The sequence below is a fragment of the Mandrillus leucophaeus genome, unplaced genomic scaffold, assembly GCF_000951045.1.
Source record: "Mandrillus leucophaeus isolate KB7577 unplaced genomic scaffold, Mleu.le_1.0 Scaffold132, whole genome shotgun sequence".
Classification (NCBI taxonomy): Eukaryota; Metazoa; Chordata; class Mammalia; order Primates; family Cercopithecidae; genus Mandrillus; species Mandrillus leucophaeus.
In genome coordinates this window covers 2,532,240-2,545,227 of record NW_012101277.1, presented here as the reverse complement: position 1 = coordinate 2,545,227, position 12,988 = coordinate 2,532,240, and the positions used below count along the sequence as shown (strand labels likewise).

The 12,988-nt window shown below is 33.2% G+C and overlaps 1 protein-coding gene across 5 annotated transcripts in view; it reads left to right on the top strand.

Moving 5' to 3' along the window:
- Positions 1-12,988, top strand: part of MON2 (MON2 homolog (S. cerevisiae)) — a 137,784-nt gene that overhangs the window by 21,099 nt on the left and 103,697 nt on the right. For all 5 annotated transcript variants that reach the window (XM_011972923.1, XM_011972922.1, XM_011972921.1 and 2 more), the window contains exons 3-6: positions 5,760-5,887; positions 6,854-6,985; positions 10,231-10,360; positions 12,101-12,198. In XM_011972923.1, coding sequence (XP_011828313.1) covers positions 5,760-5,887; positions 6,854-6,985; positions 10,231-10,360; positions 12,101-12,198 — 488 coding nt within the window. The remainder of the gene's footprint in view (positions 1-5,759; positions 5,888-6,853; positions 6,986-10,230; positions 10,361-12,100; positions 12,199-12,988) is intronic.

The following is a 12,988-nucleotide window of genomic DNA, read 5'->3' as shown; positions in this document are numbered from 1 at the left end:
TATCTTTTCTTAATAAATGTGCTTGTGATATTTTACAAACATCTATAGAATATGTCATGTAACATATTCCTAATAAGTAAATAATTATGTAAGAATCATTAGAGGAGATATGAAGATGGGTAATGAAATTCACCTCCAGTCTATATGGAAATACAAGAAATACACTTCAAAGAAATGTTTGTGCCCTTCTTTCTGTTTAGCCTACCTTCTCCTTCATTTGGCTTTTGAAGACCTTTTCTAGAAACTTTTTCTTCTAGATGACACTCCTTGAGGTCAGAGTAACATCTTATTCTGACTTATGTTACCAGTATTTAGCATCCTACATGGGAAATAGTAAGCCCTCTTTAAATGTAGGCTATGTTTTTCTGTCTCTTTAATTTTACATGATTTGAGTACGTGAGTTTTATCATCTTAAGTTCATGTCAACCAGATAACAGAAAAATGAAGGAGTCTGACCCTCAGCATAGACTTTTATTAAACTATGTGGTTAATGCCAAGATGGAAGTATAGAGAGGGTTGTTATGGGCACATAGGGAAGGCACCTAACCCAGCCTGAGAATCCGAAGCTGAATCTGGAAGCCTGAGGAAGACTTAGTCAGGCAAATAAAATATAAAAGTATAAAGTAAAGGGGACTTCTTAAATACATGAGGTTTGTGTATACAACTTGGTGTATTTGGATACACTATTGAGGTGTTGCCTGACTGTAAAGTATGAAGGGGGGGAATGGCTGTCAGGAATTTCATAAGGGCCATTATGTGATATCCTGAGCAGCATGATGAGAAGAGTTTGAGTCAGGGAAGTGACACGTTCATATTCATATTTTAAGTAAATTAGGATAGCAGTGTGGAGGGTATATTTCAGTGTATCATCATTTAGGCGGAGATCTTTTGAGAAGCTATTTCTAAAATCCAGGCTAGAAGACATGGGGGGCTGTAAATAATGCCATTTTCAGAAATTGACCTGTTGAGCCAGGGAGATTACATAGTTTATCTGCAGTACAGTGTGCTTTTATTTATTCCTTTTAATTTTTAAAATTTACATTCTTATATCATTTGTATTTTTGTTATAAATATTTTTCTTTGATGCCAGTGTTTTTAAATGTTTTAAATTGCTGTATGATGGGGGGGAGGGGGGAATAGCATTAAGAGAAATACCTAATGTAGATGATGGGTTGATGAGTGCAGCAAACCACGACAGCATATGTACACCTGTGTAACAAACCTGCACGTTCTGCACATGCATCCCAGAACTTAAAGTATAATAAAAAGAAATTTAATAAAATTGCTGTATGCTATTTCAGCAAGTGGATTGTAGTTTAACGATTTCCTTATGCTAGGCATGTTTCAGTATTTAGAATTATTTCTTAATAAATTTCTAGTAGTGGGATTATAAGGTTAAAGGGTATGAATATGTTTAAAATTCTTAGAATATGCTACCACACTGCTTTCCAAAAAGATGAAAGTTTATACCTTTACCAACAATAAGTGAGCATATTTTTATAACTTCCTTGCCAGGATTATTGTTTTTAAAAGTCTTTTGATGATTAAATAGACAAATGAATTCTCACTTCCACTAGATGTTGATCATTTTCCCTGTATTATTCTTTTTTAAAATTTTACATTCATTTCTTCGAACTTTTGTGTTTTCCTTATCAAATTGCTTGAGCTTTTGATACAGGAAAAATATTAACCTCCCATTATGTTGACATCATATTTTTTCTAGACCATTTACCTTTTAATTTTTTTATCTAGATGCTTTTCAGTTTTATGTAACCTAACCAATTTTTCTGATTTCTTTTGTAGCTTTACACTTAGGATGACCTTCTCCTTCTACATAGTTGATAGTCATTTTTATTTTATGGTTTGATTTTTCTTAGTAACATGTTGGGTAATGGGAAGATTTAGATTTTTTCTTTTGCAAAATTACTAACCAATTGAGCCAACATCATTTGTTAAACAGCCCTTCCTTTTCCTGTAATGTGCCTTTAATGTGAAACTGCCTAAACTTTCATTTCTAGTCATTCTCGAATCATTTAATATATTTTCAGACCTTTTGAATCCACTAAAGTATTTTTTAATGTTGTTAGGAATATCAGTCTTCCCCAGAGCTAGATTTAAGCATTTTGAGTATCAAAATAATGTCTAAGTCACATTTTCTTTCATAAGAATCGAAGTTTATTCTTTAATGGCTATTAAATTTTTTTAACAATGAAACGTTTATTAACCCCTGTTAATATGATTCATAGTGGGGTATCCTAGTTTAATTCTTTTTTTCCAGGATAAAAACTGCAATTATGCAGTGAAAATGCTCAGAGCAAGGAAACCCCTAGGATATGGGGACCTGGTGGACCTTTTTCAGGTGTGTGAAAGTGCATCATTTGATCTCACAGTTATATAATTTGGAAATACAATATTTATCCAACACAGTGTTACAACACAAAGAGTTACACTTATTGAGGGACTTAGGTGGAAAATAAACTTTTTCTTTTATCCCTTTCCATAACCTATTTTTATGTTTTAATGAAAATAGAAACAAATAACTTTGATCAAAAAGAATCAGCTTTTTTTTTTTTTTTTCTGGAATGACATTCAAAATGGCTAAAGTAAAATGTCTTCTTTATATTGCTGTACAGCCTTTTCCTCAGTATGATTTCTAAAATCTCAGTCTGTAGGAAGGTATTTATGTAAAGCTATCATTAACAAACATATTATTAAAGTTATTGTGGAGAGTGGATATCTCTCACTTGAAAGAACAAGAATAATTTATACTTCTTTGGACTATTACCACTTTTTACAGAAGAAAAGGAAAAGCAATAACTTTTTTCCTTATTATTTTTCTCTTACTGAATTATGAACTCAATACAGTGGATATGTTTTTGTTTTTCAAAGTATACTTAAGAAGACTTAGAATAAATAGATTTTATTGTTTTGTTGATAATTTATTCTAGATAACATAGGAACTTCCTTTTTTATTATTCTCATATAAACTGGGAGGGAAAACATGAGAAATAGATGTTTGATTCCTTTGAATTTCATTAAAATAAATTTAAAAATTAATTTTTATTACTACCTTAAGTTTATCTCAGCTTGACACACCTGGTTGTAGCCAACATGTACACAGCATTTCACCATGACTTGCCTTATTTTGTTGATTTTAATATGCACAGTTTTTTCACCTTTTAACATCCCCTGATTGGTATGCATCTTGCAGTTGATGGCATCTTAGAATCATTGTGAGCCAGGTGATGTTGTAGTTATCTTTTTCAATATGTGCATGAACTTGTTCATAGTTCTTCATGTTATTATCACATCAGTTGAGTTGCATGCATTGTTGATACCACATATGTTGAATTGAATTGCTATTTAAAATGTCACCCTGGTTATTGAAAACTTTCTGTTAACATCTTATGGTAAGATCAAAAAAGCACCAGCATCAAAACATGCAGAATGGGTGCCATTGACTTAGAAGAAAATCTCAGAGACAATAGTGAAGTACTCTTTCAAGAAATAACGTGTTCATTCCTAGTGCTGTTGATGGCCCAGAGGATGAAATTGTGAAGAAGAATTCTAAGTGATTAGAAAGCATTGTGTTGTAGTTTAATTGGCACTGATTTTTTTTGTCTTGATATTATGAGTATGTCTTAAAATCATTGGCATCTTAGATAGACCCTATGAAAGTATATCTTCTTTTTTGTTTTTTATGAAAACAAGTTCATTTTCCTTTATTTGTCTGAAGACTTCAGGCAGACAACTTTAAAGTACAAATCACTGGGTCCTCTTTTAACTTCCATTATTGTCAGGGTGTACCATTCCTATGTACCATAAGGAATGGCAGCATAATATTGTAGGAAGAATAGTGAACCAGGAGTTAGAAGACATACGGTATTTTCAAATTCTGGCTTTACTACCTACTTACTGTATCAGTAGGGCCACATCAGGCCCTCTAAACTCTATAAGATTATTGTGATGCTGAAATGAGAAACATATTAATACATAAAAATTATAAATGTAACTTGGTTACTATTAAGAGCTTTTAATTTGCCTGAATAACATTTAATAAGGAGTGTTCAGCAGAGATAGGGGTTGCCTCATACTTCAGTGGTTCTGGCAGGATTAAATCTGGTAGGATATTTAATCATTTTATTGAAGCTTTAAGAGGAGCTTTATGGTCATCATCTTTTAATCATTCTTATCGTTATGGAAAATTTGTCTCTAGGTTTGAATCAAAACCTTTGTGTACAAGAAGGCAAGGGAATAAGGACAGGGAGCCCATTTGGGAACACTGTTCTTTGCCAGTTATATTTGCCATCTTTAGCTGTGCTAAATCAGTAATTTATGCTGGCATACTGAGGGACTTTGCAGAGCAGCCTGTAGGAAGTTGTAGTCTTAATTTACCATACCATAAAGAGAACTTTGGAAGAAGAAGGTGAGGATTTAAATGATAATGTTAACACTGGTTTTACATTTTTAATGGTGATTCTGGAAAACATTTTAAAACTTAGATTTATCTGTCGTTATTGCATGTCTTGCCTCAAAAAATAACTGATAGAGTTAGTTCTTTTAATAACAAATAATTGCGGCCCGGCACGGTGGCTCACGCCTGTAATCCCAGCACTTTGGGAGGCTGAGAGGGGTGGATCACGAGGTCAGGAGATCGCGACCATCCTGGCTAACACTGTGAAACCCCATCTCTACTAAACATACAAAAAAATTAGCCGGGCGTGGTAGCGGGCGCCTGTAGTCCCAGCTACTCGGGAGGCTGAGGCAGCAGAATGGTGTGAACCCTGGAGGCGGAGCTTGCAGTGAGCCGAGATCGAACCAGTGCACTCCAGCCTGGGGACAGAACAAGACTCCGTCTCAAATAAAAAAGAAAAAAACAAAACAAAACACAAACACCCGCGCGCGCGCGCGCGCACACACACACACACACACACACACACACACACACACACACACACACAGAATCGCTTATAAGTTTAATGTTCTCTTGACTTGGAATTCCGTGTCATTTATTCAAATTCTGTAAGGATGACAAACCTATCTTATCCATCTTTGTGTAGCCTTTCAGTAAATGTGTGTAGATTTAATTTCATTTGTAAATTTAATTATGTGTAATTCAGTTTGTACATTTTCTAACCTCTTACATTTTTATTGCCACTTAAAAACTTCTGAGTAAGCTGGCTCTTGGTAGAAGAAGTTAAATTAAGGTTTGGAATTATAGCATGTGCACCCAATTAATTTAAAGTGCTGTTTCAGTAATAAGAGGAGTAATGTTATTGTTTTTAATGAAATGTGTTTATTTCTTGAAGAAATTGGGGTGTTTAAATTCAAGGCATATAATATGCTAGGAAATTTCTAAATATTCATTTACAAGTATTGTGTGGATGATGTATGTACTATTTTTAATGATTCTATTTCAGGGTGGGAATTCTTATTTATGTTTTCCCTCCTGCAGTATGTGAAGAAATAGAGCGCTTTTTTGAGGTGGGAAAGAAGTTTTGAAAATCCATATCCTAATAGAGTTTGTAGCAGAAGATGGAGGAGAACCAAAGGACAGTGTTAGGAGAAAAGCATGGGAAAGCAGTAGTTAAGGCATATAGCTTAGATACAAAGTCTGGAGTGTTTATCCAAGGTATTTTAACTCCTGCTGTTTGATTTTTGTTTTGGTGTTTATTTTACATAACATGGTTGTAATTATATAAAAATGCATTCTTATAGATTAATTTTAATAATTTACTTTATATGTGTTCTAAATGAAGCGCTGAAAGAGAACAGCTCAGAGGTTGTACAGCCTTTTTTAATGGGTTGTGGAACCAAGGAACCGAAGATCACTCAGCTATGTTTGGCTGCTATTCAGAGACTCATGTCACATGAAGTCGTGTCTGAGGTAATATAAAGATTTTTATCTAAACTGCACCTAAGAGTTGAATAAAGAGTTTTCGTGAAAGGAGAATGAAACATACCTGATATTTAATATAAAACTATTTTATGAATAGCAATGTGCTTGGAGAAAATGCCTTTATTAAAAATATTGCCAAATTTTCTTCTCATTAAACACTCACAAGTATTTTTGCAAGTCATTTGTAATCTAAGAAGTCACAGTTCAGTAATATAAATGAAAATTTTGAGACTCAAGCAAGTTTTCAATTTTTAATTGGTTATTTAATTTTTCTTTATAAAGAGAGGAGGGAAGAGCATGACTCTCTTTCCTAGATTATATGGAGTAATAATTTGTTTTTCATTAACTTAAATGTTTGTATTTAACCTTATGTTGGAAAAATGAGAAAAAATATTTCTTAACTATGAATCTGCATGTTGGTCTCAAATTTAATGGTGTTATCTTAATTTTGTACTCCATAAGTACTATAATAGAAGTAATAAATGTTTTGCCATTAATGTATCATCTTAAACAATGTCAGATTTAATTGAGTGTGCCAATGTGTTGTTAATATGGGTTGCATTTTTTTTCTGTAACATACTATAAATGAAGTATTGTATCTGAAACAGCAGACTCATAGCTAATTTGCATATGTCCATATTATTCATGTCCAAATACAATCTATCAATGTTGTAGAAATGAGCTGTGATTTTGACTACGTATTACAAAACTGCTTGCTGCTATGTGTATATATTCAAATAGGATATTACAATTTTTGAGGGAGAGAATTAATTGATGGTAAGTCCTAAATTACTTGAGAGATGTGTTTGGATCTAGAGATCTAAAGATATGGTTTTTGTTATTGTGATCAAGAAATCCTCTTCAGGTGAGGTAGGTTTGTATACTTTTTCTTATTTAGGAACATCAGCATCTGTATTTTATTTGTTGACAATAATTAAAATAACTATTTTACAGACTGCAGCTGGAAATATAATTAACATGCTTTGGCAGCTAATGGAGAATAGTCTTGAAGAACTTAAGCTACTTCAAACAGTTCTTGTTCTTTTAACAACCAATACCGTAGTTCATGATGAGGCACTTTCTAAGGTAGGAAAACTGTTCGCCAGAGTTCATATGTGCTTTGAGACAGTATTTGAATAAGCTGGCTGAAAGAGAAAAGCTTGGTGCCGTTTGAACCAAAAGCAACTTCCCTACAGCTATTGTGGTAATTGACACTGCATGTTAATAACTGTTGGTACCTTATTTTTTCCAGGTTAGAGTTGAAATCAGGTTGGGGAGCTTAATCAAAGTCCCTTGGGTACAGCCAACAGGCTGAATAGTTACTAGGAAATGGAAAAAAGAGAGAAAGTAGCCCAAGAGTAAGAATAGGGAAGGAGGGAACTAAGGAAAAAAAACGTGTTGTGAGATCACGAGGTCAGGAGATTGCGACATCCTGGCTAACATGGTGAAACCCTGTCTTTACTAAAAATACAAAAAATTTGCCGGGCATGGTGGGCGCCTGTAGTTCCAGCTACTCAGGAGGCTGAGGCAGGAGAATGGTGTGAACTCAGGAGGCGGAGCTTGCAGTGAGCCAAGATCACGCCACTGCCCTCCAGCCCGGGCGAAGAGTGAGACTCTGTCTCAAAAATAAAAAAAGGATATTGCCTTGAGCATTTTAGATTCCTTGTGATAGCTCTCCCTACCCATAATTTCATATGTATATGATATGTAAACCAGACAGTTCAAATATGTTTCTTAAATGGCTAGACAAATCTCCTTTCACCATTTATACTAGATAAGATTGTATGTATGATAGCTATCTCTCATTTTGTCATCACTCCCACCCACTGTGGAACACGTAAGAGCCATTCTATTATTTATTTCACTTTTTAAAAAGTTTTTTATTATGAAATATTTCTAAGGAACAGAAAGTAGAGAGTAACATAGCAGTAAATGAATTATAGTCTAAGGAATTTTTTAGACTCTCAGTAACAGCTTTATTATAATTTGCATGACTTATAAAGAAGTACAGTGTACTGTCACATTAAGCTGTGTATACTATCTCAAGTGATGTTCTTAGATCATAATGAGATTTTAATTGCAAATAGTTTATTCTTTTAAGCTTACACAAGCTATATACAATATTGTATATATTTTTATATATCCTTTTGTTGTGTATAGTTCCTCTTGATTTCTAGCTGTCAAATTATTCTGATACATGTATTTAAAATTTTATTAAAGGTTTTCATTTGATCTACTAAAGAAATAAGAACTGATTATAGGATTTATTTTAGTATGTTGGTTAATTTGGAAATGCAATAATTGGGGATGAGAAAAATCAAGTATAAAGAAATAGTATAAAATTGAGTTAATATGAAGGCACCTATACAACTATGTAATGTGTCTTTCCTTTATGTTGAAATCTAAAGAGTAGCAGCAGTATCAGAGGCTTGTGTCTTTTAAAACTTTTAATATAATTAAGGTGATAGGCATTGATTCTAAAACTACCATTATGTTTTTCTCCAAGAATGGCTTCTTTTAAAACTAGAAAACTTTTGGAAGGATAAATAGGAGAAAATCTTTGTGATGTTGGGGTAGGCAAAGATTTATTAGGGCACAAAATCTAAAATCCTTGAGAAAGCCACAGAATGTGGGAAAATACAAATATCTGACAAAGGACTTGTATCTAGACTATATAAAGAACTCTTAAAATTCATTCATAACACAGACGACCCACACATTAAGTGTGGACAAATGGTTTCAACAGACACTTCATTAAAATAAAATATTCAAATGGGTGACAAACACATGAAAAGAAGTTTAGTGTTATTATTAGGGACACACAAAACCATAAGGAAATAGTATGCGTCCATTAGAATAGTTACAATGAAAAAAGACCACATCAAGTATTATGGAGAATGTAGGTTAGTTCTAAATTCACATACACTGCTGGCAGAAATGTAAAATTGTAAAACCACTGTGGGAAACTAGCGGTTTCTTTTTTTTCTTTCTTTCTTTTTTTTTTTTTTTGAGATAGAGTCTTGCTTTGTTGCCCAGGCTGGAGTGCAGTGGTGCGCTTTTGGCTCACTGCAACCTTCCACCTCCCAGGCTCAAGGGATTCTCATGCCTCAGGCTCCTAGGTAGCTGGGATTACAGGTGTGCACCACCACACCCAACTATTTTTTGTGTTTTCAGTAGAGACGGGGTTTCACCATGTTGGCCCGGCTGGTCATCAAATCCTGGCCTCAAGTGAACTGCCCACCCCAGCCTCCCAAAGTGCTGGGATTACAGGTGTGAGCCACCCAGTGCCCAGCCAACTGTTGGTTTCTTAAAAAGTTAAACCTATTCTTACCAGATGACCCATCCATTTCACTTCTAGATATTTACCCAAGATAAATGAAAACATATGTCCTCACAGTGGCTTACATATATGAATGTTCATAGCAGCTGGTTTTTTTTTTTTTTTTTAACAATAGTCAGAACCTGGAAGCTGCCCAAATGTTCACCAGCAGGTAAACAGATAAGCAAAATATGGTGTACTCATACCATGGAATACTCTTTGGTAATAAAAGGTACAAACTACTGATACATAGAACAAAGTGGATGAATTTCACAAATATTATTCTAAGTGGATGAAGCCAGGTCCAAATGAGCACATACTGAATTAATCTGTTCATATAAAAATCATAGAAAATGCCCATTGATCTGCAGTGAATAAAGCACATGAGTGCTTGCCTGGGGCCAAGTGTAGGGGAAGAGATGGGTGGCAAAGGAGCACAGGAGAACTTTTGGGGTGATGGAAATATTCCGTTTCTCAATTGTGGCCTTAGTTTCATGGGCCCACATGTTTGTCAGAACTCATCAAATTATATAATTTTAAGGGATTCTATAATTTATTGTATATAAATTACACCTCAGTAGGCTTGAGGTTTAAAAGAAAAAAATGACTCCTTTTAGAAGTTTCATAATTTTATTTATTTATATGCTTAGGTATAGCTTCTCCAGATGTTTAAGTGATACAACAAACTTTGAGTTCTTGTTATTTGCAAAGCAAGTCATTCTGGGGAAATAAAAGCATAACACATTAGTATATAGATGTTAAAAGAACCAAAGTTTAAAAGGTATGTTTCACATTACCATAGCTAATCTTCTGTGGTTATATATTTACTGAGAACTTGAATTACATCAAAATCTGAGGATTTTTATATTTTATTGTATAAGATGGTGGGACTTTTCATACTGGTTATTGAAACAACCAAACATTATTCAATTTGTGGTTACACCTGATAAAATAAAGATAATGGCCTTGCTTTTCAATCTTGTTTCACACTAAATGAAAATTGTGTTTTCAGGCAATTGTTCTTTGTTTTCGACTACACTTCACGAAAGATAATATTACAAATAATACAGCTGCTGCTACAGTGCGACAAGTTGTTACCGTTGTTTTTGAGAGGATGGTTGCTGAAGATGAACGACACAGAGGTAAAGTGCTAGAAGTTGTTTTACTTTGTGGGTGGTTCTTGGATGATTTCATTTTTATTAACTTTCAGCCTTTGCTGAAATGATCAACATTATTATGTCTATAATGGAAACTTAAAAAATAAATTCCTCACAATTTGATCACCCTAAGGAATAGGCTCTTTGTTTTCCTTGTTTATTTCTAGTATATGCATAATTTTGTATTAAATATAATTTCACGTTTTAAACCAAGTATTGCATTATATGTATTTTTTAACCAAACATTGCATTCTATGAATTTTTCATGTTATTGCTTCATCCTTATAATTTAAATTTTAATTATTGCATTATATTTTGTGGCCATTCTGTAATTTAACTGAACTAGTCTCCTATTGGACACTTGCGTTCTGTTCAGTATTTTATAACTGTTTTGGGTGGTTTCCTACATATCTTTTTGAATTATTTCTTCAGGATAAATTTCCAAGAGTGGGCTTCCCTCGTAAATATTTGTCTGTATCTGCTAACATGTGTTAAGAAAATTTAAATAATATAAAAATTAATTTTTGGCCGGGTGTGGTGGCTCATGCCTGTAATCCTAGCATTTTGGGAGGCCAAGGTGGGTGGATTGCCTGAGCTTAGGAGTTTGAGACTAGCCTGGGCAACACGGTAAAACCTCGTCTCTACTAAAATACAAAAAATCAGCTGGGTGTGGTGGAGTGCACCTGTAATCCCAGCTACTCCAGAGGCTGAGGCAGGAGAATCACTTGAACCTGAGAGGCAGGGTTGCAGTGAGCTGTGATTGCACCACTGCACTCCAGCCTGGGCAACAGAGCAAGACTCCGTCTCAAAAATAATAATAATAATTTTAAAATATTTTTTATCAAATACCTTTATAAGAATATTTCCACTTTGGTATATTGTTTTTTCTTTATTTTTTCTTGGGGAAAAATGCAGGTGGAATTCTAGTAGTTTGAAATATTAAGGAATTATAATGTGTCCCATTTGGTTAAAATATTCAAAATCATATTGTGATAACACAGGGCAGTTCCCCAGTTTGAATGATTATACATTCATAACCTCAATAAAATTCCCGCATTGGTAGTTTTAGTTGTGTGTCTCTAAGGCTAATCTGCCATTTAATACTTTATAGTAAGGTAGAAATACTTAGAACTTTTTTCTTTTCAGGTAGTCGTTAAGTCAATATTTATTCAAAACAGGCTGTCATAACTTACAGAGAATGATATTTTTTACTAGTAGTTAATTAAAGAAATACTGAGTTGGGAAACACCATCCTAGCTGATTCTTAGCTGGTGAATATCTGTAACTGACATGGTAATAGCAGCAGATCAAGCAGTAATTCTCTTGAAGATAGTGAAATGGTAGAGGAGTTAACCATATGGTAAACATTTATATGTCTGTTTGATATTTAAAAGCACATTTAAAGATCACGTGAATGTTAAATCCATGAAATAAAGGGGCTAAAGAATGGGAAACCAAATGTATGGACAAAAGTACCCAGCTTATTAGAGTGAATGTAAGGTAACAAAGAGTGATTTTTATGGTATTTGGTATAAAAATAGATTCCCTTTTTTTTTGTTTTGTTTTGGAGGCATATGTTAAAAATTGGAAATTTTAAATCTGAAATTATAATTACAATTTATAATTATATAAACATATTTATTTTAGACATTATCTTTTAAACAGAATATATAATTTATTAAAGGCTATTGTGAACTGCTAAAACCCATCCTGTTTTGATTGCAGATATTATAGAACAACCAATACTGGTACAAGGAAATAGTAACAGAAGATCTGTCAGTACCCTCAAACCTTGTGCTAAAGATGCATATATGCTTTTCCAGGTATTTTAGTTGATAACAATAATTTTTATTCTAAAATATAGTTTTGTGTGAATTTTTTAGTTGGGGATTTTATGTCTAATTTTTTTAATGTGAATTTTTTTGAAAATATGTCACAGGTAGTATTAAAATAGTTCTAAAGAACAACTTCTATATTTACTTTAACATGATAAAACAGTATGACTCACTTTAAGAAAATAAAATGAAATAAATGCAGAACTAGAAAACAGGTATATCAGAAACAACTAGTCATGCAAAAAAAGTTTCTTTAAACAAGGAAAATTTAAGTAATAAATTTGGTCTGTGTGATATAATTTGATACATAGATACGTGATTTTTACATCACTTGTCATGAATAAATTATTTTAGGTAAAACAAGATTAATCTGTACTGAAAATATTATTACTTTGCATTAAAAGCTTATTTTGTCATTTAAAGTATGTTAGATTAATCATTTATCTGTCTACTGTCTCTGTATTGTCAGTACAGAGTACTGTACAGTTGTACAAATTGTACTACTGTACAAATTGTCAGTACAGAGTAGTTATATGATTCTTTAAAAGTTTGCTTATATAATCTGTCAGTTACACAATTTGTCAAAATTGGAATTACCGGCGCTTAGTTTCTAAGGAGCAAAAACATGTATTACATAAGAAGATGGATTTTTTTTTTTTTTTTTTTTTAAGATTTATGAACTGTGAGTTTTGAAAAGCACATTTAATTCTAGCATGTGAAATTGTTGGATTTATTTTCCCAGGACCTTTGTCAGTTGGTTAATGCTGATGCTCCTTAT